Raw genomic sequence first — 23,909 nt, 5'->3', positions numbered from 1 at the left:
CAAAGTGTGACCTCGCGAGATTACAATTTGTAATTCTGCGTGTTCTTCCTCTTCTGTTGTGTATTTTCCTGTCACAACGTATGGACAAAACATAATCATTATTTTATTTATTTATTACAATATAATAATTAACCGAACATTAGGGCGAATTTGAATAATCTCACTACGTTATACGGATTTCTGCCAGGTCCTTATATACCAATTAAGTTATTTAAATAGCAATTCGCTGTTCGTTTAGAAAGATTCCGGTTTACTTATTAAGAATAAAATGTTTATTCTTTTTCTAATCACATTGTTTAATACAAAAAATATTTTCTCTTTAAGTGTTTGACTTTCCTGTGTCTTAAAATAACTTTCCATCATGTTGAAGTGTAAATTGTTACTTTGATGGCCTGAAACAGTATATAAAACGGTTTGTTGTCCTGATAAATAAGACATAGACAAATATTGAGTAAGTATGCATTTTAATTCTGAAAAACTCACAGGCTTCGACACGTCATTCCTAAACAAATGCTTTCGAAAACACTAAAGACCCCACACCACATAGGCTGCTATTTTACATCACTAACGACTGCATTGATGGATCTGTCATTCAACAGCAATTCCTACTTTTACAACAGAATACAAACACTTCAAATGATATAAATGTAGTACTTTGTATTTTTATTTACTCTCTTTAGATGTTGTTTTTGCAAAGCCTTAATAAGTGCAAAAGCTAAAAACAGGAACACCTTTATTACTGAAAATCATCAGCCTGCCCCAGGAGTATTAATACTTTTGATGAGGAGGCGTCATTAGCAGCTGTCAATCATACAAATAGGCAATATTTTCTTAATCATAATGTGAAAAAAATAAAAGAACAGTAAAAAAAAGAAGTCAAAATTCTGTCCTTTTGGACTCACCCTGATGTCATTCAGACTGCAAATGCTGTTATTGTGAAACACAAAAGGACAACCATCATGCAGCTTAAAAATGAACAAAAGAAATATTCAAAATCCTCTAAATTCATAAGATAGAACGGATTGAGGGTGGGAAAAAAAGTTAGACAATGTGTAAACCAATTAGCCTGTCACTGGAAAAAAATGAAAGTGTTCATAAAGATCCTTAATAACTCTGTTTGCTATTGTCCTATGATGAGTGCTGACAGCCTTATTCAGTTATTATTAATGTGTTCCTATGGGGTCAAAGGGTCAGAGGTTACTCTGACGACCTTTAACCTCATCCACCAGCAGACGGTCCTCTCCTGCCAGGTCTCCAGGAGCACGTTCCTCCTCCATCTCCAGACAGAGGGCTGTACCCTATATTAGAAAACAAATCTATATTTAGCACAAAAAGATCTGGACTGGAAGTAATGCAACCTTTTACAGAATATGGATTTTTTTTCTTTCTGAAAATGTGAATTATTGTGTTATTTAGAAAGTCATACAGGTTTTGAATGACATAAGGGTGAGTCAATGACAGATATTATATATATATATATATGTATATAGTCCCAAATATACTTTTAAAGACAACAATATAAGAATGTATAATGTCATCAGGGTGAGTAAATTATGACTTAATTTTCATTTTAGGGTAAATTATCCCTTTAATGTCTAAATATTATTGCAATATTGATTACCTGGATAACTTCCCACTGTGAAATCTTGATCTATTTTGAAAATGGGTTAATTTTTTTGGGTTAGTGCACTCAAACAGAAAAATAAATTTCTGTATGCACTTTCTGAAAGCATATTAAATAATCTGATTGAACATTGTTGTTAGTATTGGTAGCTCAAATTAATAAAATTGTATTAGACTATTAAACAGACAAAATGTCACACGGCTTATATACATAAGAAATGTGTAAAACAACAAATTTATCTGATTAGTCCATGTTTAAGGAAATAAGGCTTAAGGAATAAGGCTTGTATAGTTTGTATTTTGTATAGTAATAGAAGCCACATAAATAAAATATATAAATATATTTTATATTTATAAATAAATATAAATATTTTATTGTATATAAAGACCCAAAAATGTTTAAATAGAGAAAACTACTCATACGAGAAAATGTTGGAAATTGTGGATATGCTGCATACCACTGTTACGAAGGGGCTTTTTGTCTGTCTTTGGTTTCAGTGAGCTGGAGGAAGTGGCTTCTTCAGTGTTCTGTGAGAAGAAAAAAGAAATATATATATACATACATGTAAATGCACCACCTGCCAACTGAGGCCTAGATAGATTTGTACTAGAAGTCTTACCTGTGCAACTTTTGCATTTCCTTTGTAACTCTTTCCTTCCTTCATACTTTCCCACATCTCAATTTTCTGCCTTCTCTTTTCCTCCTCAAGCTAAGGAGAACAGATGAACCAGCATGAATACTGCAAACCAAATGTCCATCCTGTCTGATCACGTCACCACATGAGACTCACCCTCTGCTGCTTCTCTTTGAATTCTAAAGCTCTGGCGTCCTGCTCTTCTTGCATTCTGCGGCGTGCCGCCTCCAGAGCCTCCTGACGCCGCACCACAGATACGGGGTCTGCAAATGTCATGAACAATACTTAATATTTAAAATTCTTTCAAGGCATTTCAATTTCCAAACAGCAGACAGTGTTGGTTCTGACCTTGGCTCACCGCTGAGACAGACGAGCTCTGATTGCTTGTGGATCTGTTCTTGAGGAGATGCTGGATGAGTAGATAGACTCCCACACACAGGAACGCCAGATACCAGCCATAGTCAGACAGGAACGAAGTAACTGTTGAAAAAAGATAAAGCTGATATTGCAGACGCTGTAAAGTATATAAGCACCTTCCAAAAGTATAGGAAGGTTATTAGCATAAACATTCTATTTCATTTTGAAACATTTAAAATACAAAAAATGTCATGAAGCTTTAATGTTATATGTATAAATAATATTATATATATCTCCTACTTTTTGGGAAGTGCAAAATTACAAATCTTAAAAACCTAAAACAAAATAATTAAAAAAAAAAAAAACTACTTATTTTTAATTTCTGTTCATTATTTATTTAACAATTTTCATGAATTAATAAAATTAGCATTCATAAAATTATAAAACATTCATAAATGTCACGTATATCGTATATACGTTCATATGAATGTATCGTATAATACTTTCACTTTACTATAAAATAACTATATATTTATAAATTAAAAGTATAAAATGTGCTATATTTATTTGTGCCTTATTTGACATCACATTTCTATTGTAATTGAAAGGAAGAAAGGCTAAAATGCCCGATTATCATATCATTTGATAAAATATCAAACGTAGTAACGTTACTTGAAGAAAGAATTACACTTTTCAAGCAAAACATTTCACAAAAACAGAAATGTTATTTGTCTGTTAAACATTGTATGTTTTTTCACTTGATGGCTTATTAAAATATTAAAGTGTGATTTATGTATCTTATTGACTTGTATAACGTTACTGTACTCTCGTTGACCTATAAGGTTGTGCTCTAGATTTCCTGATAAGCTCTGCGTCACATCGCTTCAAAATGCCAGTGTTTTCATCAAGGGTTCTTTTATACCCCATATTCACAAATTAGATACCAGTCAAACGTATTACACTATATTACACTCATTATAAACGATTACAGGTCAGTAAACGCCAATGATATTTACATACCAGATGACTGCAGAAAACTCAGATCCTGGTTCTGAAGAGGAACATCTTCATTTCTGACAGGGGCACCATCTTCTGCCTCCATATTAAAACACCTTTAAGATGTGTATTATTTTGTTATAAGAATATATAATATCATATTATCATGTTTATCCCGCTCAGATCCTCTAACGCTACCTTGCTACAACACACTGACTCACTTCCGCAGCCACAAGACAGCCAATCAGCGTTAAGATTACGTGGCTTTCTACGGAGGCCCAACTAAGCCAAATCAAGTCAAAATAAATACTATTCCTTTTCGATAATGGTAGTGTTATTGGACGTATCTAAAAAACTAAATATTGAAATAGCGCCCTTTAGCGGTAAAAATAAATAAAAAATAATTAAATTACAAAATAAATATGAACTGTACTGTCCTAAAAGAAGAAAACAACAACAACAATCTCATTAGAAACAACATATTTTCAAAGTAATATTTTAGACGCCTGTATTGTTCACAATATACATTGTGGTATTTATCCATCCATCCATCCATCATCATCCGCTTATCCGGGGCCTGGTCGCGGGGGCAACAGTCTAAGCAGAGACGCCCAGACTTCCTTCTCTCTGGCCACCCCGAGGCGTTCCCAGGCCAGCCTGGAGACATAATCCCTCCAGCGTGTCCTGGGTCTTCCCCGGGGCCTCCTCCCGGTGGGATGTGCCCGGAACACCTCCCTGGGAAGGCGTCCAGGAGGCATCCGAAATAGGCACAGCCGGGGCCCCACCCTGGAGCCAGGCCCGGGGTTGGGGCTCGTATGCAAGCGCCTGGTGGCCGGGCCTTCCCCCATGGGGCCCGGCCGGGCTCAGCCCGAAAGAGCGACGTGGGGCCGCCCTCCTGTGGGCTCACCACCTGCAGGAGGGATCATAAGGGGCCGGTGCATAGTGGATCGGGCGACAGTCGAAGGCGAGGCCCCCGACGACCCGATCTCTGGACACGGAAACTGGCTCTAGGGACGTGGTATTTATACAACACATTTTAGTGATGTCTTTTAAATTTCAGGATAAGGGCCCCTTTACTGAGAATGATTATATCTGGAGACTTGTGGCATCTAAAAGATTTTTTTTTAAAACACTGTTCTAAATGAGATTAACTTTTTTCCCCTAAGCATTTGCAGAATGTGAGGCCAATAACTGGGAAAGAAATGTGATGTGCATTTAGAACCGGAGTTAGAAAAGATTTCAAAATGATGAAAAAAAATCATTATGGATTAATTTTAATTGTTTGTCTTTAAAGATTATTCACAACAGAAAATAAACAGAAGAAATTATTGACCACAATCAAACATACATAAAGAAAGCTTTCACATCGTTGTTCATTAAAAAAACAGAACTTTAATGTAGTTTAATTTATACAAAACAAAAAAAAGTGTTAAACAGCATAAACACCAGGCATTAATGATTCTGAACAGAAATAACTATGATCCATTAACATGCATATCTTCCTGCATGTCATCATCGTCTCCATTTTCTCCCTCGTCTCTCATGTCCTGCATGGGGACTGATTCCAGCATCTCTTCCTGGACCTCCTCCTCCTCCTCTTCCTCTTCTACCATGTTAGTTGCTCCTGAAAAAGGGCAAACAGAAGACTCATGAAAAGCTTGATCATTTTTAGTCCTTAAAAGCAGAGAGCATGTTATTTGATTGCAGGACAAGAAGCATCATGGTTACAACACAGTTCCCACTTGTTTACCCGTGGAAAAAAAGAAAGAAGGGTTTTTTCCATTCATTTGTGGGTACTGAATAACATGTATAAATGTATATTACAAAATACCTGATCTCAGCTCTCGTCCTGGGATCTGACCTGACTGGAGAAGTCCCTTCAACCTTTCGACTTCAGCCAGTGATGTGGCATTAGCAATCGCATTCTACATGAAAAACATTTAAAGAGGCACATTATATCAGGACATCAGACTATATGAATACATTAAACAGATATTTGAGGAGCATTTATTCTGCAAAACGCATCAAACTGATCAAAAGCAGTAAAGACATTTATAAAGTTACAAAAGATTTATATCTGAAATAAATGCTGTTCTATTGAACTTTCTGTGCAATGCATCCTGAAAGGAACTGGATCACACTTCCCACAAAAAAAAACCCAGCAGCACTGTTTTCAACATTGATAATAATCAGAAATGTTCCTTGAGCATCTAATCAGCAAATAAAATGATTTCTAATATGCAGATTTGATGGTCAAGGAACATTTCTGATTACAAATGTTGAAAACTTAATGCTGCTTAATATTATTGGTTGAAAGTGTGAAGTTGATGAAATGATTACTAAAGGATCACGTGACACTGAAGAAGACTGGAGTAATGATGATGAAAATTCAGCTTTGCATAACAAGGATACATTTCATTTTTAAAATATCTTTAAATAGAAAGTAGTGATTTTAAATTATAATTTATCATCACAATATTACTTAGGGTTCTGGCTTATTTGGTGCACTAGGCAAAATACATCATTCCACCCCAAAATGTGCCAAATAAATACCCATTTACTGTAAGCACTTAAATTATTATATAATAAAATACTTAACTAGAGAACTGGCTCACTAAAATCAGCTTGAAAATGCTACCTCGTTAAAGTTGCATACAAGAAAATTCCATGTAGAATTATTTGACGTACAAAGGAGGACCCTTTATTTCTTTATAGTTTAAAGGTATACCGTCTTATCTTATCGGTCAGTCATTATCTTATCGGTAAATTCGGATGGTAGATTCTGGCAACATTAAATCTAGGAGAGAAGAAAATTCTAGAGCAAGAACACACTCATGAGACACAGTTAGAGCATGCACACGCGATATCTGAGCGAAGGAAAACCATTTGCTATCGGAAGAGATTAGTGCTGGCGCAGTACATGGATGTGCACTCGCTTTACAATAATCCACTCTTTACATTAACCATGACAAAAACACTTACAGCCCAGTCCATCCTCTGGTGTATATACAGGTCCTTCTAAAACAATTAGCATATGTGATAAAAGTTCATTATTTTCCATAATGTAATGATAAAAATTAAACTTTCATATATTATAGATTCATTGCACACCAACTGAAATATTTCAGGTCTTTTATTGTTTTAATACTGATGATTTTGGCATACAGCTCATGAAAACTTCAAAAAATTAGCATATTTCATCCGACCAATAAAAGAAAAGTGTTTTTAATACAAAAAAGTCAACCTTCAAATAATGGTGTTCAGTTAGGCACTCAATACTTGGTCGGGAATCCTTTTGCAGAAATGACTGCTTCAATGCGGCGTGGCATGGAGGCGATCAGCCTGTGGCACTGCTGAGGTGTTATGGAGGCCCAGGATGCTTCGATAGCGGCCTTAAGCTCATCCAGAGTGTTGGGTCTTGCGTCTCTCAACTTTCTCTTCACAATATCCCACAGATTCTCTATGGGGTTCAGGTCAGGAGAGTTGGCAGGCCAATTGAGCACAGTAATATCATGGTCAGTAAACCATTTACCAGTGGTTTTGGCACTGTGAGCAGGTGCCAGGTCGTGCTGAAAAAAGAAATCATCTACATAAAGCTTTTCAGCAGATGGAAGCATGAAGTCCTCCAAAATCTCCTGATAGCTAGCTGCATTGACCCTGCCCTTGATAAAACACAGTGGACCAACACCAGCAGCTGACATGGCACCCCAGACCATCACTGACTGTGGGTACTTGACACTGGACTTCAGGCATTTGGGCATTTCTTTCTCCCCAGTCTTCCTAAAGACTCTGGCACCTTGATTTCCGAATGACATGCAAAATTTGAGCAACAGTCCAGTGCTGCTTCTTTGTAGCCCAGGTCAGGCGCTTCTGCCGCTGTTTCTGGTTCAAAAGTGGCTTGATCTGAGGAATGCGGCACTTGTAGCCCATTTCCTGCACACGGCTGTGCACGGTGGCTCTGGATGTTTCTACTCCAGACTCAGTCCACTGCTTCCGCAGGTCCCCCAAGGTCTGGAATCGGTCCTTCTCTACATCTTCCTCAGGGTCCGGTCACCTCTTCTCGTTGTGCAGCGTTTTTTGCCACACTTTTTCCTTCCCACTGAGGTGCCTTGATACAGCACTCTGGGAACAGCCTATTCCTTCAGAAATTTCTTTCTGTGTCTTACCCTCTCGCTTGAGGGTTTAAATGATGGCCTTCTGGACAGGGTCGGGAGTCTTACCCATGACTGCGGTTTTGAGTAATGAACCAGGCTGTGAGTTTTTAAAAGCCTCAGGAATCTTTTGCAGGTGTTTAGAGTTAATTAGTTGATTCATGGTTTTCATGAGCTGTATGCCAAAATCATCAGTATTAAAACAATGAAAGACCTGAAATATTTCAGTTGGTGTGCAATGAATCTAAAATACATAAAAGTTTAATTTTTATCATTACATTATGGAAAATAATTACCTTTTATCACATATGCTAATCTTTTGAGAAGGACCTGTATATGCATGTGTGGGTATGTAATCTGGATCTTCCATACCTTTATGGCCTCAACATCTGCAGCAGATGGTCCCATTTTCTTCTCAGTCTGAAGTCCTGCTCCCGGGGTAAACCTAAGAGCAACCGAGTAAATTCGGAGTTTAACAATGTGTACATGTTAAATTTGCCTCTGCGGCCTCTCAACCACTGTTCCCACAATCAAGAGTGTAGTATCTTGAGTATCTTATCAATATGAATAAACTGATACAAGAGAGAAAAGCCTTGAGCCAGCTCCCCTGAGAAACATTGCTGAAGTTTAACATGGAAATGTAGCTTTTAACAGCCAATTTAGGGTCAAGTTTCATTCTCCGAGATGCCGAGTTCATAACTTCCACAGTTCAGTAAGTCGGGAGAGCTGAGCTTGATCAAGGAGTTTCATCTTACGTTTTGGTTCGCTTGGCTATATCCTTTGCAAGCTGTGCACCTCGTTTGCCTTTGAACATTTTTTCAGCCTCCTGACGTTCCTGCGGTGATACAGCAGAAAGTTCAAGCAAACGTTCACAACAGACCACGACGGCCCCGTTCTTCACACGTGCAATACTGAAATCTGAATGAATCACAGACAACTCAAGCAAGCCAATTCAATCTGTGTTTGTGTTTAAAGAAACAAATCAGCCAGAGGGGTAATGTCAGGGTAAAGTGATGCCGGATGTACCAAGCGTTGTATGAAGAACAGGGCCCAGGGTGATACACACTGATAAAGAAACTGAAAAACAAAACTGTGTGAAATTTTCCAGAAATTGAAGTCTGAAGGAAGCAGTATACATTATGAATATGTTCATTTCAAGAAAACAACATCTAAAACATTTTGTACGAAACAATTATTCGAAAATACAGATTTGTAAAAACAACTGCAGTTCTGAAGTAAAACCAAAAGGTGTATTTGCACTACAGATGATATTCAACAACATTAATAAATCCCTCACTAATATTGATCTATAATTATTTTTTCTAGAGATAAGCACTAAAATATTAGTGCTATAACAATCTATTACTATAATAGAAAAAATATATTTAAAGCAAAATAACGGGTCCAAAACTAGACACTGACAAAAATGCAGTAAACAAACATTGAGGGGGAAACAAATGTCCACTTGTGTATTATTTAAAAACATGATGTATACTACAGTTCAAAAGTTTTGGAAAGATTCAGTTTAAAATCTCTTCTAGCTAACAAGGCGGCATTTATTTGATCAAAAATAACAGTAAAAACAATAATATTGTGAAACATCATTACAATTTAACATAACTATTTTCTTCTCCAGTCTTCAGGGTCACATGATCCTTCAGAAATCATTCTAATAGGATGATTTGATACTCAAGAAACATTTCTTAGTGTTATCATGAACTCAGTTATGATGTTTTTGAGGAAATAGTGAGTTTTCAGGATTCTTTGATGAATGAACGGTTCAAACAAAAAAAAAATTAACATTATAAATGTCTTTACTGTCACTTTTGATGAAATTAATGCAATGATGAGCTTAAGTGTAGTTAAAATTAGAAGATAAAACATTATGGTCTAATCATACCTTCAGTTTCACCTTCTGGAAGTCCAGAACACGGATCTGTGGGATTTTATTGATGACGTATAACCTGTAATGTTTCTTGTTAGTAACTGGATTCCTGAGGAGACTATAAAAGAGGAAAACAGAAAATCAGCTAAATTAATATTAAGGTTAGAACATTACATTTTTTTTAAAAAGCACTTTATTCAGCAGGTACCTGAGCAGGCTCAATGATTTTACTGTCGCAAGAGGATCCAAATCACCCTGTTGAGCACCAGAAGCAAGCATTACACATACACATCAATTCATGTGTATAAAGGCACATCTGTAGTGTCACTCACCAGCTCTTGGATGTTGTTGCTTGTGAGAATGAGCTCCTTCAGTTCTGGTAAAGCCTGCTCCATGTTCTCTCCAATACGGCTGAGACAATAAACGAGACAAAAACACCAAAAGTTGCAGGGTAAACTCAAAACTTCTCCTCTTTGCAAGCCCATGATGCATTGAAATGAAAATGTGACTGAGTTAAGTAATGCAAATTTTTATTGTATTTTTACAAATCAGACTGTAGCCTGTAGTGTTTTAGGTTTTTGTTTTTTTTTACCTGCACTGTATGAATATATTATCATCATGCATTATATATTTACATTATAACAACGACTGAGTAGCATGGTTACCTTTCATTAGACATATAAAGATAAACAGTGCATAGAGCTGGCTCATAATAACCCGTGTGATTCTCTCACCAGATCCTGTTGTTGTTAATCAGGAGTGTTTTGAGTCTCTTCAACAGTGGAAACCCATCCAATTTTCTAATCTCATTATCGGATAGATCAATGGTATCAAACTGATCGAGTGTGGCGCCCAGATTCTCCAGCACAGGGATCTTATAACCTAAAAACACACGAGTTAGTATTTGATTAACGACATAAATCGGTGATTTAAATGTGATTTGTGCGCTTAAATGGGGTTATATTGATGGCGCTTCACTCACCGCGTAGGTCGAGCTCTCTGTCCCGCACAGGGTTCGTGTACTGCGCCGCCTGCTCGATTAATTCTGCCGTCAGCTTCACCATGTCGGCCGCTGAAAGGAATAGTTAGTCTGATAGACAAGAAATGTGTTTGAACTAAAGTTGTTAAATACGTATTACATTCGCACACGCTGCCGCCAAACGGAAGCGTCTGTTTTTGTTCTTCTCGACACAAACTCCCGCGTTTGAAAGAAAACTACAGCGCCACCAGGAGGACTGGAGGAGAGATGAGGCTTTGTCTGCAACACGCCGACAAGGGATGCCTACAACATCATGGGCCAATTGCAAAAAACTAGTAGCCTGGAAATATAGACGCACCCTATCGGCAGCAAATCTAATCTAGCAACTCTTAATACACTTCTGAGCTGTAAAAACCAAACTCAGGTCAGGCCAATCACATTGTGTATAGAGTCGTTGGGCGGGGCTTAACATAATGACGAGTTTAACAAATTCCGGGTAAATATTCCTCCCTCCAAAACGACCCTGCTCGAGGTAGTACTTTTTCAAAGTTCAGGAACTTTCGAGGGCGGGACTTGGGCGCTGAACATGCTAATTGGTTGAGCTCACGCAGCATTTTATTTCAACCGGCATTTTTAAAAGTCTTTTGTGAGGTTCGTTCTGCGTTCAGTAAATATCAGTCTTGCTCTCTGTCTGATGGCGCGCGTTCATCTCAGCCATCTCACTTTCAATGTCCGTAATAGCTGATAATAATATACATTGTCATTTTAAATTTAGCTTTACAAGCTTTCTGAATCTGCCAGCAAAAGCAGCACAGCTTGAATCTCTTCCATACTCATTATTCATCTATTTACAGTCTATTTTTCACCATGTAAACGACCTGACCGATTACTTTTAAGTGTGCGTCCTTAAATGACGTGACAGGTGTTGACAAGAGAGGAAAGCTCATTTTTCTGAGGGGTAAACTTTTTATTTTGTAAGTTATGAAGATAATGTTGGAATAATGACACAGTGTATATTGCCCCAGGCAGTTTTTACTTTAACTGCGCCTGACAGAAGAATTTTTTTTTTTTTCTGAGATGATTATTACACTTTACAACAGATAAATAGCTTATATACTATAATAGTCCTGGTGGCCCTTAAGAGTTGCTATGGCTACAGTTAACACATTCCAGCTGCTGGAGAAAACAGCGTTGACATTTTTGATGCGGCAGACAAACTGCATGTGACAAAATGATTGCGATTGAAAGACATCACATCTAAACACCAGATCGGTTTAGATAACGTTCAGTAAACAGTCCACTAAATCTTTCAATCGGTACAAAAAATGTCATTATTTGCTGTCGCGCAAAAATGAATACTGTCCGTCACTGACTTGGAGGAGCAGTGGCGCGCAGTCCTACTTCACCAGACTAATTTGCCTAATCTTCACGGAACTTTAGATCCCGGTGGAAACGCAGACAGTTGCAGGTCTGGGGGGGTGAAAAGTTCCTGTAAAAAAGTTCCTGGTACAAATTGTTCCTGGTAATTTTGGTGGAAACGGGGCTTTGGAGTTAAGCTTTTCTCTGAGAAAAGAACGGCGCTGAAGTCATTCTTAAAAAGGGAAGATGTGTTCAGAGTTTTGCCGACCAGATACGGCGAAAGTTTAAAGGTCCCGTTCTTCGCGATTCCATCTTTCAAACTTTAGTTAGTGTGTAATGTTGCTGTTAGAGCATCAATAATACCTGTAAATTTATACAACTCAAAGTTCAATGCCAAGCGAGATATTTTATTTAACAGAATTTCCCTTTCAAAGCCTACAGCGAATGGCCGGTTTGGACTACAGCAGGAAGTGCAGGGATGTAATGACGTTACTAGAACCGTTTGTTGACTAACCCTCCGCCCACAAGAACACGCAAAAAAGGGGGCGTGGTCTTGTTGCTCTCCCACGTGGAGAAGAGTGCACGTATATGCCTAGGCACTCGGAAAGCGTTCCACCCATAGGGGCGGCCATTGCTAACCAAGCCATCACCTGCTGTTAGCATCCCATTGACTCCCATTCATTTTTGAGTCATTTTGACAGTGAATAACTTTACATCTGAGACGTTTAAAGACTCCATTTGTCCATTGTTTATTTATAAAGAAACACGACAATGCATAAAAGACTGTTTTTGTAAAAATAGGCTAACGATTGCGTCATAACCAACGCGACTCTGTCGCACAGTTGAGAAATTACCGTATAGACAGGAGGTGACTGTAGTGAGCCAAAAGCAACGGGAGAAAATATTTAAACAACGTGATTCGGATTTCACTTTCCACAACTACTAGAAGACCTACAACTGTCAGACAGTTTGCTTACGTCACATCTACGTCGTCAAGCTCAGTCTGACCCTGCGCAGTTTGCTCAGCCATCAGGAAGTGAGTGCCTCTGATTGGCCTCAGTTTTCCGCCGTTGAAGTCAAGGGGATAGCTCTGTCCATTTCTTTTACTGTCTATGGGAAATCATCAGGCCGTTTTTAGGACAGAGGAAACAGATAAATACTGTGTTTTTTTACACGCAAAACATGAACTCATGTTATATTGCACACTGTAAACATAATAAAAGCGTCAAAAACATGCGAAGAATGGGACCTTTAATCTATCAACTAGCTTCGCTTCACGTCGCTCTGGTTGGTTGAAGCGCTTCCAATTGTGTGCAGAGGGAGTTTAAAAGACAACCGTTTATCCCGTCCCTCAGATTGAGCCCTGTCAGTGGTGAGTTTCCAGACCAAGCATCTTGATGTGGGTCTGGCTTGCCAGGCTACAAACCTAGGATAGGAGATTAAGCCAGGAAATCTTGGTATAAATATATAGCTGATAAATTGAGCCAGGATCACCAAGATATCCCGGCTTAATCTTTTATCCTAATTTTATGCAATAGGCCCCAGTATATCTCCGAAGAGGCCAAACAAAGTAAACAAACAAAAATTTCAACTAAATGTTGAAGGTTTTTTTCTTTCTTTCATATTTGTACAGAATTGCAATTAATAGAGCTTTACACAAATAACATTCAAATTAAAAGGTCAATACAATATACCTTCTATAATACAATGTAATGCAGACCTAAAATTTAATTATTTGACAATTCTTAGCATAAAATTTAAAATACAATATTGGATAAATACAATACAAGGTGCTGTATATGTATTATAAATTTCACGTCACAATGCATTTATGCAATTCCTCATAACAAGTAATTTTAAAGGAACTGTAAGAAATGTATTTCAATTAATCATAAAATGGCCCTGATGTGTCACTAGACATTAAGAAAATCTTGTTAATCATGTTTCAAATACTTATATCACTGACCATAGTAGTCCGGCCAGGATATTGTCTTTTAAAAGTTGTTGTTGCAGCCCTCAACTGATGTTGATGTTGACATGTGTTTTGCAGGGGTGGTAAGTACTCAAGTAAAAATACTTTGATACTTTACTTAAGTATTTTTTTCGGGGATCTGTACTTTACTTGAGTATATTTTATTTGCATCTACTTTTACTCTTACTCCACTACAATATTAAAGGCAAAGTGTACTTTTTACTCCAATACATTTCCCCATGCCCACTCCAAGTATTAAGTATTTATACACTTGATTTCCAAACCGGTGTGGTCGGTCATGGATGATCCAGTCGGGTATAGACTTGGAAAAGCTGACAAGTCAGGTTTGCCACACTAACTTTAGCTCAGTGTTTCCCCAACTTTTTTATTTTGCGGCACACTATTTACTATGAAAACATCGGTAACATTTTACAATACAGGTGCACTATTATAATTCATGCCTAACTAATGCACAGATAATCATGAGTTAATGTATTACTAATGAAGAACTAAACCATTTATTAATGATTACTGCATCAGCAACTAATGAACATTCTCTATGATTAATAGATTAAGTAATATATGAATTGCTATTAATTAAATGACATCATTAATTCCCTAATAACATATTACATGAACTAATAATGTAAATTCATGTATTCAAAGCCATGCATTCCGGCTCTCAGTTGTCTGTTTAATTAATCATTAATCATAACAATTGGCAAAATTATATCATAACTTTTTTGTTGAGGCACATGACTATTAACTAATTGTTACGTAATATGTCATTGTGGTTATGGCTTTTGAATTAATTTTGAATTAGTTAATAGTATCTTGGTCCTCATCTGTTTTATGGAGCTAATGTTATGGAACATGTCTATTTTAAGTTTAACCCCTATACTGCGTTAAGGTGCTTCATTGTCTCCTATTAATTGCAAATCTAACAAATTCTTAATTGCAGTATCTAATCTTAACATTTGTTCAATTAAAGCATTGCATATCAGTCCCAAAAGATTTTATCTGCTTATTGATATTTACAGTTAATTTGAATATTTACTTTTTACTTTCGGTACTTGAGTACCTTTTAAATCTGATACTTTTGTACTTTTACTCAAGTGATGTTTGAATGGAGGACTTTCTACTTTTACTGGAGTATTTTTTTATTTAGGTATATATACTTTCACTCGAGTATAACTTTTGAGTACTTTTACCACCTCTGGTGTTTTGGCCTGAAGCTCCGCCCTCCACCTATCTACCAATCACAAAGTCAGTAGTGTTTCAGCATCCGGGTTGCCATCTCTGATCTAGTTACCTCAGCTGCAGCTACAAACGTTTCTGCAGCCAATCTGGCAACCTCGAGTCAGGGGGGGAGGAGGAGAGGGGAAAGACGACACTTGCGGCAGATTCGATTTTCTGCCGCTAGGCTGCGTCTAGATTTCTAAGCTAGAATTTACCCACATCGTTTAACACAATATGTGACCCTGGACCACAAAAGCAGTCATAAGTTACATGGGTATATGTCTTAGCCTGACAAGCCAGACCCACATCAAGATGTTTGGTCTGGAAACTCACCATAGACAGGGCTCAATCCGAGGGGCGGGATAAACGGTTGTCTTTCAAACGCAATAGGATAGCGCTACAACCAATCAGAGCAACGAAGGTGAAATGGAGCTCGTTGATAGATTAAACATTCGCCATTTTCGGTCGGCAAAACTCAGAACACATCTTCCCTTCTTAAGAATGACTTCAGTGCCGCTCTTTGTTCTTTTCTCAGAGAAAAGCTTAACTCCAAGTCTTCCAGAGTCGCGGTCAAAGCTGATTCGAAAGACCGCCGTTCGCCGGTTTCTGTGTTTACTAGAAGCACGCAAACGCAACCCGCCCACCGACTCTATACACACATCGCGGAAATCACATCGATTGGCCCGACCAGAGTTTGCCGTTGTTACGGGCGGTCGGACACCACCCTTAACATGAAGGAGAGATGCACACAAACCAGCTCGTATCAAAAATAATGTAGGGGTACTTTATTTAACAAAATGGACCTTAAAGGTAGTTTAACAAAAAAAAACAAAAAAAAAACAACAATCAATACGGAACGTTTTCTACTGGGTGGACGGCTGAACGGCAACCAAAGCCAGCAGGTGAGCACGATTGTGCAGACTCTCAAGGATCCGTGTGCGCACCCTGAAATGCTCCAGGAAATCTTTTATAGCGCTAATACAGGCTCCGCTCAGGTGTGGCTCATCTGCAATCAACACACACACTGCATGGACTCACTCACTCAAACACGTGTAGCAACAAACACCAGAGCTGAGGGACGTAACAGGCGTTTACAGCTCAGAAGTGTATTGAGAGTTGCTAGACGACACTCGCGGGCAGATTAGATTTGCTGCCGCTAGGGTGCGTCTAAATTTCTAGGCTATATATGTCTGAAAATAGCCAACAATACATTGTAGGCCTAGGTAAAAATTATAGATTTTTCTTTCACGCCAAATGAAAGAAATAGGCCTATATCAAAAATGTATTAGTAATATGTGTTAGGAGTGACCCGAATAGTCGAAGATTCAATGCATCGACATGCGGAGCCGGATTTGACCACCGATCTCACAGTTGAATCTTCGCTGGTGTTATGAAACGGGGATCATACCACTTTGGCAATATGGGGGTGCTCAATATTTTAAAGACGTGGCGCAGAACAGCGCTGAGCTTCGCGTTTGGTGTGCGACCCCCTTTAGGCCTCTCTAGGCAGGTTTTTTTGGGGGGTTTATTTATCAAAATGTATCAAAATCGACTACTTACCCCTCGCCTTAAAACATTTACCACCAGGGAGGAGACGAAGATTCGATTCATCCGCGCTGAGGAGCCAAGCCGACGCACAACCCACGCAAAGATGATAATTTTGCCAAATTTAAGGTTTTAGACAGAGATGGGCAACAAAGGCAAAACGTACTGCTTTAATGAATGATGTAACTTTTATATCACTCGTTTTTACTAGACTTTTTTCAGTAATCTATGTACTATAGTAAAATGATTTTCTGTTTGTCACACCAAAGGCAGGGGTGGTAAGTACTCAAGTAAAAATACTTTGATACTTTACTTAAGTATTTTTTTCGGGGATCTGTACTTTACTTGAGTATATTTTATTTGCATCTACTTTTACTCTTACTCCACTACAATATTAAAGGCAAAGTGTACTTTTTACTCCAATACATTTCCCCATGCCCACTCCAAGTATTAAGTATTTATACACTTGATTTCCAAACCGGTGTGGTCGGTCATGGATGATCCAGTCGGGTATAGACTTGGAAAAGCTGACAAGTCAGGTTTGCCACACTAACTTTAGCTCAGTGTTTCCCCAACTTTTTTATTTTGCGGCACACTATTTACTATGAAAACATCGGTAACATTTTACAATACAGGTGCACTATTATAATTCATGCCTAACTAATGCACAGATAATCATGAGTTAATGTATTACTAATGAAGAACTAAACCATTTATTAATGATTACTGCATCAGCAACTAATGAACATTCTCTATGATTAATAGATTAAGTAATATATGAATTGCTATTAATTAAATGACATCATTAATTCCCTAATAACATATTACATGAACTAATAATGTAAATTCATGTATTCAAAGCCATGCATTCCGGCTCTCAGTTGTCTGTTTAATTAATCATTAATCATAACAATTGGCAAAATTATATCATAACTTTTTTGTTGAGGCACATGACTATTAACTAATTGTTACGTAATATGTCATTGTGGTTATGGCTTTTGAATTAATTTTGAATTAGTTAATAGTATCTTGGTCCTCATCTGTTTTATGGAGCTAATGTTATGGAACATGTCTATTTTAAGTTTAACCCCTATACTGCGTTAAGGTGCTTCATTGTCTCCTATTAATTGCAAATCTAACAAATTCTTAATTGCAGTATCTAATCTTAACATTTGTTCAATTAAAGCATTGCATATCAGTCCCAAAAGATTTTATCTGCTTATTGATATTTACAGTTAATTTGAATATTTACTTTTTACTTTCGGTACTTGAGTACCTTTTAAATCTGATACTTTTGTACTTTTACTCAAGTGATGTTTGAATGGAGGACTTTCTACTTTTACTGGAGTATTTTTTTATTTAGGTATATATACTTTCACTCGAGTATAACTTTTGAGTACTTTTACCACCTCTGACCAAAGGTAATTGTGTCGCACAACTGAACACATAAACAAAGCACGAGACATTTTATGTTTGAATAAGGCCAGACACTCAATAAAGGACTCAATAGAAAGCACACTTAATAGTGTGCATATGCCTCATAAAAAGCAGGCTATCTATATTATTTACTTGAATCTATAATATATATAATTATTATAGTAATTATAATAATAAATATAGCTGCAAGCAGCCATTATCGGGGCCAAGCGCAAAGAAGAAGACAAGACATGCCAGCATGGCTGGAAGTCTCAAGCCAACTGCAACAATGAGCCATTAAGGACCTATTAAGTTGATTTTAGGCAAAATAGCAGTCAAATTTTAAATACAGTCAATAATAATGGTTTAATGGTTTATCACTTTCGACCAATAGGTGTCACTGTTACGAAACTGATGTGGTTTAGTCAGATTGAGATGACAATGACACATGCAAAGTTTGGTGTCAATATGTCAAAGCATTGCAGAGATACAGCCTCAAGAGTAATTTTTGCATCATGGCTCAACTCTGTTGCAGTGGTATATGAAAACTGTTTTGTCTATCAATCCGAAATCCATAAGTATTTGTCAGCATGGTCTGAAGACGATACGGATCAATTTTGGTGAAAATCGGACAAACGGTCTAGGATGAGTTTGAAAAAGTAGGTTTTTAACAAATAACAAGACGGAGGACAGATAGGTTTGCAAAATATGGCACAATTGGTATCCATGTTCTCGGCATGAGCCATTGACTGTATTATGACCAGTTTCATTACAATGGGTTAATTTAATCAAAAGTTATTCGCATTTCTGTACATTTTATTACAACTTTTGACCACAAGGTGGCGCTACCCCGAAACTTTTTGAGTATCTTCAGGACATGGAGCGGAAGACACATACCGAGTTTTGTAACGATACGCTAATGCATTCGTAAATTATAGCATTAGCATTTTAAACCATAATACTGCATTGAAGTCAATGGGAATTTCATGTTTTGTTTTATTATAGCGCCACCAAGAGGCACAATCCCACCAATTTTTTTATGTGTCCTCATAGTGAGCCCATACATATGTGTGTCAAGTTTGGTGAAAATATCTCATTTTGTTTTGGAGTTATAGACATTTATATGAAAAAACACGTAAAAAAGGACTGACACCTGACTTTGATTGGATTTTACTACCCCTTACTATCAATATTTTGAGATTTGGGCATTAGCGTATAGCTATCGACCTATGTTTCCGAACTTCTGAGGCTGGTTTCGTCTCGATCGGACTAGCGGTTTCGAAGATATCAGCAAATGTTTTTTAAGCACTAAATTACAACTCTGCGCAAACCATATGCCGAAACCTGGCAAGTCTGGTATCGTTGGAGTCGGCAAGGATTCAGGAGACCAAAAAACACACTCCCATCAAAATATGTCAACCACACCCAAAGTTATAAGTGTTTGAAAAAAAAAATTCTCCACTAGGTGGCGCTGTTTCGAAACTTCTCAGGCTACTTCAGGGCATCGTGGTGATGACCCATACCAAGTTTCATAACAATCTGTTCATGCGTTCATAAAATACAGCATTTTTGCACATAATTCAAAATGGCCGACATCCAAAATGGCCGACATGGTAAAATTGGATATCAGTCGACTCGGCATGACGCCCTGAATCTATTGAGACCAATTTTATGATTTTTGGATAAACGGTTCAGAAGTTATAAGCCAAAATAGGCATTTTTCGTATCTCCGGACAGGTAGGTGGCGCTGCGCCGAAACGCTGCATGTTGCTTCAAGTCATGCTTGTGATGACATGTACCAAGGTTGGTTTGAATACGATAAAGCGTTGCGGAGATATAGCCTTTAGTGTGTTTTTGCAACCTCCACGTAAAATTTGTTTGTGCGTTTATTGAAAACGATTGGACGAATCAACTTGAATTCCATAACTTTTTGTCAACATGCTCTGAAGATGATCTGTTTCAATTTTCGTGAAAATCGGAGCAACGGCCTAGGAGGAGTTCGAAAAAGTAGGTTTTTCAGAAAATTCAAAATGGCGGGAAAATTTGCATACCGGAAAATGACATCATAGGGTGAAATCGAATCGGCTTGAGCCAAGGAATCCGATGAAAAAAGAATTTTGTTTCTAGCCCTTAGGGGTCAAAAGTTATAAGCATAAATATGAGTGAAACTTTGGACAGGTGGTGGCGCTAGAGGGATTGAGTTAGAGGCACCAAATTTGCTATAGTGACAGCTCAGACTGGCCTCTATGAGTGTGCCAAATTTCACAACTTTTTACCATACGGTTCTATGGGCTGCCAGAGACTCCTATGGCGGAAAAAGAAGAAGAAGAAGAAGAAGAAGAAGAAGAAGCAGAAATATAGCTGCAAGCAGCCATTATCGGGGCCAAGCGCAAAGAAGAAGACAAGACATGCCAGCATGGCTGGAAGTCTCAAGCCAACTGCAACAATGAGCCATTAAGGACCTATTAAGTTGATTTTAGGCAAAATAGCAGTCAAATTTTAAATACAGTCAATAATAATGGTTTAATGGTTTATCACTTTCGACCAATAGGTGTCACTGTTACGAAACTGATGTGGTTTAGTCAGATTGAGATGACAATGACACATGCAAAGTTTGGTGTCAATATGTCAAAGCATTGCAGAGATACAGCCTCAAGAGTAATTTTTGCATCATGGCTCAACTCTGTTGCAGTGGTATATGAAAACTGTTTTGTCTATCAATCCGAAATCCATAAGTATTTGTCAGCATGGTCTGAAGACGATACGGATCAATTTTGGTGAAAATCGGACAAACGGTCTAGGATGAGTTTGAAAAAGTAGATTTTTAACAAATAACAAGATGGAGCACAGATATGTTTGCAAAATATGGCAAAATTGGTATCTATCTTCTCGGCATGAGCCAATGAATGTATTATGACCAGTCTCATTACAATAGGCTAATTTAATCAGAAGTTATTAGCATTTTTGTACATTTTATTACAACTTTTGACCACAAGGTGGCGCTGCCCCGAAACTTTTTGAATATCTTCGGGACATAGAGCGGAAGACACATACCGAGTTTTGTAATGATACACTAGTGCATTCTTAAATTATAGCATTAGCATTTTAAACCGTAATACTGCATTGAAGTCAATGGGAATTTCATGTTTTGTTTTATTATAGCGCCACCAAGAGGCACAATCCCACCAATTTTTTTATGTGTCCTCGTAGTGAGCCCATACATATGTGTGTCAAGTTTGGTGAAAATATTTCATTTTGTTTTGGAGTTATAGACATTTATATGAAAAAACACGTAAAAAATGACTGACACCTGACTTTGATTGGATTTTACTACCCCTTACTATCAATATTTTGAGATTTGGGCATTAGCGTATAGCTATCGACCTATGTTTCCGAACTTCTGAGGCTGGTTTCGTCTCGATCGGACTAGCGGTTTCGAAGATATCAGCAAATGTTTTTTAAGCACTAAATTACAACTCTGCGCAAACCATATGCCGAAACCTGGCAAGTCTGGTATCGTTGGAGTCGGCAAGGATTCAGGAGACCAAAAAACACACTCCCATCAAAATATGTCAACCACACCCAAAGTTATAAGCGTTTGAAAAAAAAAATTCTCCACTAGGTGGCGCTGTTTCGAAACTTCTCAGGCTACTTCAGGGCATCGTGGTGATGACCCATACCAAGTTTCATAACAATCTGTTCATGCGTTCATAAAATACAGCATTTTTGCACATAATTCAAAATGGCCGACATCCAAAATGGCCGACATGGTAAAATTGGATATCAGTCGACTCGGCATGACGCCCTGAATCTAATGAGACCAATTTTATGATTTTTGGATAAACGGTTCAGAAGTTATAAGCCAAAATAGGCATTTTTCGTATCTCCGGACAGGTAGGTGGCGCTGCGCCGAAACGCTGCATGTTGCTTCAAGTCATGCTTGTGATGACATGTACCAAGGTTGGTTTGAATACGATAAAGCGTTGCGGAGATATAGCCTTTAGTGTGTTTTTGCAACCTCCACGTAAAATTTGTTTGTGCGTTTATTGAAAACGATTGGACGAATCAACTTGAATTCCATAACTTTTTGTCAACATGCTCTGAAGATGATCTGTTTCAATTTTCGTGAAAATCGGAGCAACGGCCTAGGAGGAGTTCGAAAAAGTAGGTTTTTCAGAAAATTCAAAATGGCGGGAAAATTTGCATACCGGAAAATGACATCATAGGGTGAAATCGAATCGGCTTGAGCCAAGGAATCCGATGAAAAAAGAATTTTGTTTCTAGCCCTTAGGGGTCAAAAGTTATAAGCATAAATATGAGTGAAACTTTGGACAGGTGGTGGCGCTAGAGGGATTGAGTTAGAGGCACCAAATTTGCTATAGTGACAGCTCAGACTGGCCTCTATGAGTGTGCCAAATTTCACAACTTTTTACCATACGGTTCTATGGGCTGCCAGAGACTCCTATGGCGGAAGAAGAAGAAGAAGAAGCAGAATAATAAATATAGCTGCAAGCAGCCATTATCGGGGCCAAGCGCAAAGAAGAAGACAAGACATGCCAGCATGGCTGGAAGTCTCAAGCCAACTGCAACAATGAGCCATTAAGGACCTATTAAGTTGATTTTAGGCAAAATAGCAGTCAAATTTTAAATACAGTCAATAATAATGGTTTAATGGTTTATCACTTTCGACCAATAGGTGTCACTGTTACGAAACTGATGTGGTTTAGTCAGATTGAGATGACAATGACACATGCAAAGTTTGGTGTCAATATGTCAAAGCATTGCAGAGATACAGCCTCAAGAGTAATTTTTGCATCATGGCTCAACTCTGTTGCAGTGGTATATGAAAACTGTTTTGTCTATCAATCCGAAATCCATAAGTATTTGTCAGCATGGTCTGAAGACGATACGGATCAATTTTGGTGAAAATCGGACAAACGGTCTAGGATGAGTTTGAAAAAGTAGATTTTTAACAAATAACAAGACGGAGCACAGATATGTTTGCAAAATATGGCAAAATTGGTATCTATCTTCTCGGCATGAGCCAATGAATGTATTATGACCAGTCTCATTACAATAGGCTAATTTAATCAAAAGTTATTAGCATTTTTGTACATTTTATTACAACTTTTGACCACAAGGTGGCGCTGCCCCGAAACTTTTTGAATATCTTCGGGACATAGAGCGGAAGACACATACCGAGTTTTGTAATGATACACTAGTGCATTCTTAAATTATAGCATTAGCATTTTAAACCGTAATACTGCATTGAAGTCAATGGGAATTTCATGTTTTGTTTTATTATAGCGCCACCAAGAGGCACAATCCCACCAATTTTTTTATGTGTCCTCGTAGTGAGCCCATACATATGTGTGTCAAGTTTGGTGAAAATATTTCATTTTGTTTTGGAGTTATAGACATTTATATGAAAAAACACGTAAAAAATGACTGACACCTGACTTTGATTGGATTTTACTACCCCTTACTATCAATATTTTGAGATTTGGGCATTAGCGTATAGCTATCGACCTATGTTTCCGAACTTCTGAGGCTGGTTTCGTCTCGATCGGACTAGCGGTTTCGAAGATATCAGCAAATGTTTTTTAAGCGCTAAATTACAACTCTGCGCAAACCATATGCCGAAACCTGGCAAGTCTGGTATCGTTGGAGTCGGCAAGGATTCAGGAGACCAAAAAACACACTCCCATCAAAATATGTCAACCACACCCAAAGTTATAAGCGTTTGAAAAAA

The 23,909-nt window shown here is 37.8% G+C and overlaps 2 protein-coding genes across 3 annotated transcripts; both read right to left on the bottom strand.

Moving 5' to 3' along the window:
* Positions 1-447: 447 nt before the first annotated feature.
* On the bottom strand, positions 448-3,861 carry selenos (selenoprotein S). 2 transcript variants are annotated; one of them, XM_067451834.1, is made up of 6 exons: positions 3,636-3,860; positions 2,607-2,738; positions 2,415-2,521; positions 2,244-2,333; positions 2,082-2,151; positions 448-1,298 (listed from the first exon to the last, which is right to left on the bottom strand). In XM_067451834.1, the coding sequence occupies exons 1-6, from the start codon at positions 3,715-3,717 to the stop codon at positions 1,219-1,221; spliced, it is 561 nt and encodes a 186-aa protein (XP_067307935.1). In that variant the 5' UTR covers positions 3,718-3,860; the 3' UTR covers positions 448-1,218. The 2 variants fall into 2 exon arrangements, with proteins under 2 accessions (XP_067307935.1, XP_067307941.1); XM_067451840.1 differs by lacking the exon at positions 448-1,298 and adding an exon at positions 1,581-1,651 and having other exon boundaries at positions 3,636-3,861.
* A 1,119-nt stretch (positions 3,862-4,980) lies between these two features.
* On the bottom strand, positions 4,981-10,866 carry snrpa1 (small nuclear ribonucleoprotein polypeptide A'). Its single transcript, XM_067444767.1, has 9 exons — positions 10,630-10,866; positions 10,382-10,529; positions 9,980-10,058; positions 9,856-9,902; positions 9,663-9,765; positions 8,518-8,597; positions 8,135-8,207; positions 5,443-5,536; positions 4,981-5,235 (listed from the first exon to the last, which is right to left on the bottom strand). Exons 1-9 carry the CDS (start codon positions 10,709-10,711, stop codon positions 5,087-5,089), a joined length of 855 nt encoding a protein of 284 aa, XP_067300868.1. The 5' UTR covers positions 10,712-10,866; the 3' UTR covers positions 4,981-5,086.
* Positions 10,867-23,909: the final 13,043 nt, after the last annotated feature.

The sequence above is a fragment of the Pseudorasbora parva genome, chromosome 1 (genome assembly GCF_024679245.1).
Source record: "Pseudorasbora parva isolate DD20220531a chromosome 1, ASM2467924v1, whole genome shotgun sequence".
NCBI classification, from domain to species: Eukaryota; Metazoa; Chordata; class Actinopteri; order Cypriniformes; family Gobionidae; genus Pseudorasbora; species Pseudorasbora parva.
This window is presented reverse-complemented; position numbering and strand designations above follow the sequence as displayed.